We start from the raw sequence: 3,644 nt of genomic DNA, 5'->3' as shown, positions 1-3,644 counted from the left end.
TAATCATTTGACTGTTCGGATTATAATTTCGACATCTCGCGTTCGGATTGTTGGAGCTTTAGATTAAAGCATGTTCGGATTAAAAAAGTCATACTGTAATAATTACATATCTATAATTTTAACGGGTAATCATCGTTTGCGATAGTTTCAGGTTAGCTTCACAATGCATCGTTCACTGACCACCAAGCAGGAACTTGCAAACCTATTAGAAGAAGAAGAAAAAGAGATCATTATTATGCCGCTTCTGAAGATGAAGATGAATCTACTGAAATTACAGTAAATGACCACAACAGCTTTTCTGAGCAAAGTGAAAGTGATCAGTGGAGTGATGCGGATGAGATCCCATCGCAGTATCTAGCTGTGTCAACGCATATTGACGTAGAATCCAACGGTTCGCTTTATCTCGGAAAAGAGGAAAATATAAGCAAACAAAATGGTACAAACGGGCACCATCTTCCAGAATAAGGACCAAAAATGCCAATATTGTGCCTGAGTCTAATGGACCGAAAGGACCTGTCAGAAGTGTGACCACGATCAGAGAAGCATTTCTTTGCGTTTTCTTTAAAGACGTCATAGAAGTTGTCCTAAAATATAGGAACCATACATAATATCAATATTATCAATTCGACTTCCAACGAAGTCGTAATTGTAAAATTCTTACTTATAAAGCATTATTGGCATTTTTTGGACTACTTTGTATGTCTGGAGTTCTCCAATCATCCCATTTGAATTATAAAGATTTTTAGGCAACAAACGGCACTGGAATTGAATTTCTTCCAAATACTGGAAGATCTTTGTTAATTTTAATATGTTCGCGGCTTGATTGCCGTGCAACAAGACAAGAGAGGAAATTATTGGACAAACTTGTCGTTATAAGAGATTTCTGCAACTTGATGAACGACAGTTACCAGAAATGTTGCAGTTTATCTGAATATGTCAGTATTAATGAATAGGTGCCTGCATTTACATTCCCAGCGAATCGATCAAATATGGGATGAAGCATTTTGCTCTTGTAGACTCGGTTAAGTATTATCTACAAAATGTTGAAATACAACTTGGTAAACAGCCTGATGGACCGTTCAAATTGCCTAGTGACACAATGAGTCTGGTAAAACGCCTAATTAAACTTATTTCTGGAACTGGAAGAAATATCACCATACACAGTTTGTTCATTGGCCTTCCATTGCTAGAAGATTAGAAGTTCACCATAGTTGGTACGATACGAAAAAACGAGCCAGAAATACCACGGACTTCCCAACCTGAAGAACGATGCTTCCCACCCTTTCTGCGCCGTGTGTCAGAGTTGGTCTGAGGTTTTTAACAGGAAGCTCTTCATTGGCTTTATGCCATATAAGTTTATGTCCACCTGAACCAAACACACTGTATTTACTTTTATTCGGCAAATATCTCGTTATTCCACCAGGTATCTTCTTTAGAAATGTATTGATTGGCAAACAACAATCTTTTCTTTAGATTGACATCGTTAATGTATGGATTTTTCCAAGGAATTCTGCCATTTTCATTGATCATACGACGCACTGTAGATGCACGAACTTCTTTTTCCAGTTTCTTGAAACAACTCTGGTGCTAATGTCGGAGTGCTTAAAGTAGCATCAATCTTTACTTTCTTCATACCATCGCGTTTATCACGATCGTCCAATGGCTTTGGACGACCTTTTTGAGGGATAAATTGTACTCTATCTTCGTGTTTATACCTTTTCATGATATCAGCTACAGTACTCTTGCTCAATTGTAATATCTACCAATTCCTCTATATGATTTTCTTTTCTCGTTATTTCAAATGCCTCGTTGGCGTATACGGAACGTCTTATTTTTACCCTTACGTGACCCTTTCACAGCTAAAGAAGTTCTGCGCGGTAGCGCTTGAAGATACAGGGTGACTCATTTGTTTCGGGATCAGTCTGTAAAAAATTTACTTTTTTACGGGCTTTTGCTGAAAATGTTCAGTTTATCAAGCTTTATAATTAAAAAAAAAATCCGGGCTAAATCAATGAACTTTTTACAGAGTGACCCCAAAGCAAATGGGTCGCACTGTATGTTTACAAATGTTGCAACCCGGCAAAAATTGAACAGAATAGGACGGTCGAATTGCATAACGGGTGACGTGTCCGAATACTTTTGCTCTGTTAAATTCAAGCAATATCTCACTTAATGTTGATTAGTAAAAAATGTGAATAAATTAGGGAAATAAAAACTATCTTCTGAGTATTTGGAGTGTGTGATTTAACTTATAATGAAACAAGGGAGTTGTTAATTTCACAAACGGCCCAATTTAAAAGCAACCAATGCTTAGCTACCACGGTGTGGGAATGTTAATGCAGCCCACAGTATGTAACATATTAGACGCGACTAATCAAGGGTAAACCCGGTATGAGCGTCTTATAAAACTATCTGAAACGTTATACTCCTCTTTGTCCTCCGCAGATTCCGAAATCCCTATGACGTACAGTGAGGGACAAAAGTATTGGCACACTTTGGTAATATAAATAATTAAATAGTTTTTCTGATTCACAAACAACTTGTTAACTATTTTTTTATATTTGCTATGAATTCTTTACGTGTAGGGACAAGCAAAGTTAAAAATATTTCCAGTTTGTTAGTACTTTTCTTAATAATGGGACGCAAAGGTGAAGAAACGACTGTCAGTGAAAGAAAAATTATTGTAAACCTACGAAGAGATGGTAAATCTTACTCAGATATAGCAACTATAGTAAAGAGAAGCCGTTACACTGTTAGAAATATATTAAAAAGATTTGAAACTGGTAATGATTTTTTGAATAAACCCAGAAGTGGCCGCCCGAAAAAGTTGTCTGCGCGGGAAGAAAGAAAAGTGGTCAACAAAATTAAACTTAATCCTAGAACCAGTGCATCTGAAATTGCTTCCATTTTAAGAGTAGAGAATGAAAAAGATGTGAGCAGTAAAACAGTCCGCAGGACGTTTCATCGTGCTGGATATAGAGCTAGAGTAGCCAGAAAGAAGCCCTATATTAGCAAAGCAACTAAGAAAAAAAGGCTAAATTTTGCCAAAGAGTACATTGCCGGGACAACCAATTTTGGGACAACATATTATTTTCAGACGAGTCATAATTCAACATCTTTCAGTCCGATGGTAAAGTGTGTGTATGGAGAAAGCCCAACACAGAACTTGAACAACAAAATCTACATAAGACAGTCAAACATGGAGGTTGTAGTGTGTTGGTATGGGGATGTATGGCTTCGAGTGGTGTTGGAAAACTTATCTTTATTGATAATGTGATGGATGAGACCGTGTATTTAAATATCCTTAAAAATAATTTAAAGTAGAGTGCTGAAAAACTTCGATTGGATCGCGGATTCTGTTTCCAACAGGACAATGATCCAAAGCATACGGCTTATATCGTGAAACAATGGATCGCATTTAATGTTCCCCACACTTTAAATACCCCTCCACAGTCACCAGATCTCAATCCAATTGAGCATGTTTGGAATGAATTAGAAAAACGAATAAGGAAACATCATATTTCAAGCAAACTAGAGCTGAAAGAAATTTTACAAAGAGAATCTAGAACCAAATCTTACTCAAAATTTAGTACAGTCGATGCCTAGACGATTTGCTGAAGTAATAAGAAGAAACGGTCTTCATA

At 36.8% G+C, this 3,644-nt stretch overlaps 1 protein-coding gene across 1 annotated transcript; it reads left to right on the top strand.

Moving 5' to 3' along the window:
• The first annotated feature begins 2,635 nt into the window (after window positions 1–2,635).
• On the top strand, window positions 2,636–3,277 carry LOC136348053 (uncharacterized). The gene has a single exon (XM_066298585.1). It carries the CDS (start codon window positions 2,636–2,638, stop codon window positions 3,275–3,277), a length of 642 nt encoding a protein of 213 aa, XP_066154682.1.
• The last annotated feature ends 367 nt before the right edge of the window (window positions 3,278–3,644 follow it).

Source organism: Euwallacea fornicatus, chromosome 31, assembly GCF_040115645.1.
Source record: "Euwallacea fornicatus isolate EFF26 chromosome 31, ASM4011564v1, whole genome shotgun sequence".
Lineage (NCBI taxonomy): Eukaryota > Metazoa > Arthropoda > Insecta > Coleoptera > Curculionidae > Euwallacea > Euwallacea fornicatus.
This window is presented reverse-complemented; position numbering and strand designations above follow the sequence as displayed.

Bases quoted from the DNA above. Each gene is read 5' to 3' on its own strand.
- LOC136348053 (XM_066298585.1), top strand. From the start codon at position 2,636: ATGGGACGCAAAGGTGAAGAAACGACTGTCAGTGAAAGAAAAATTATT.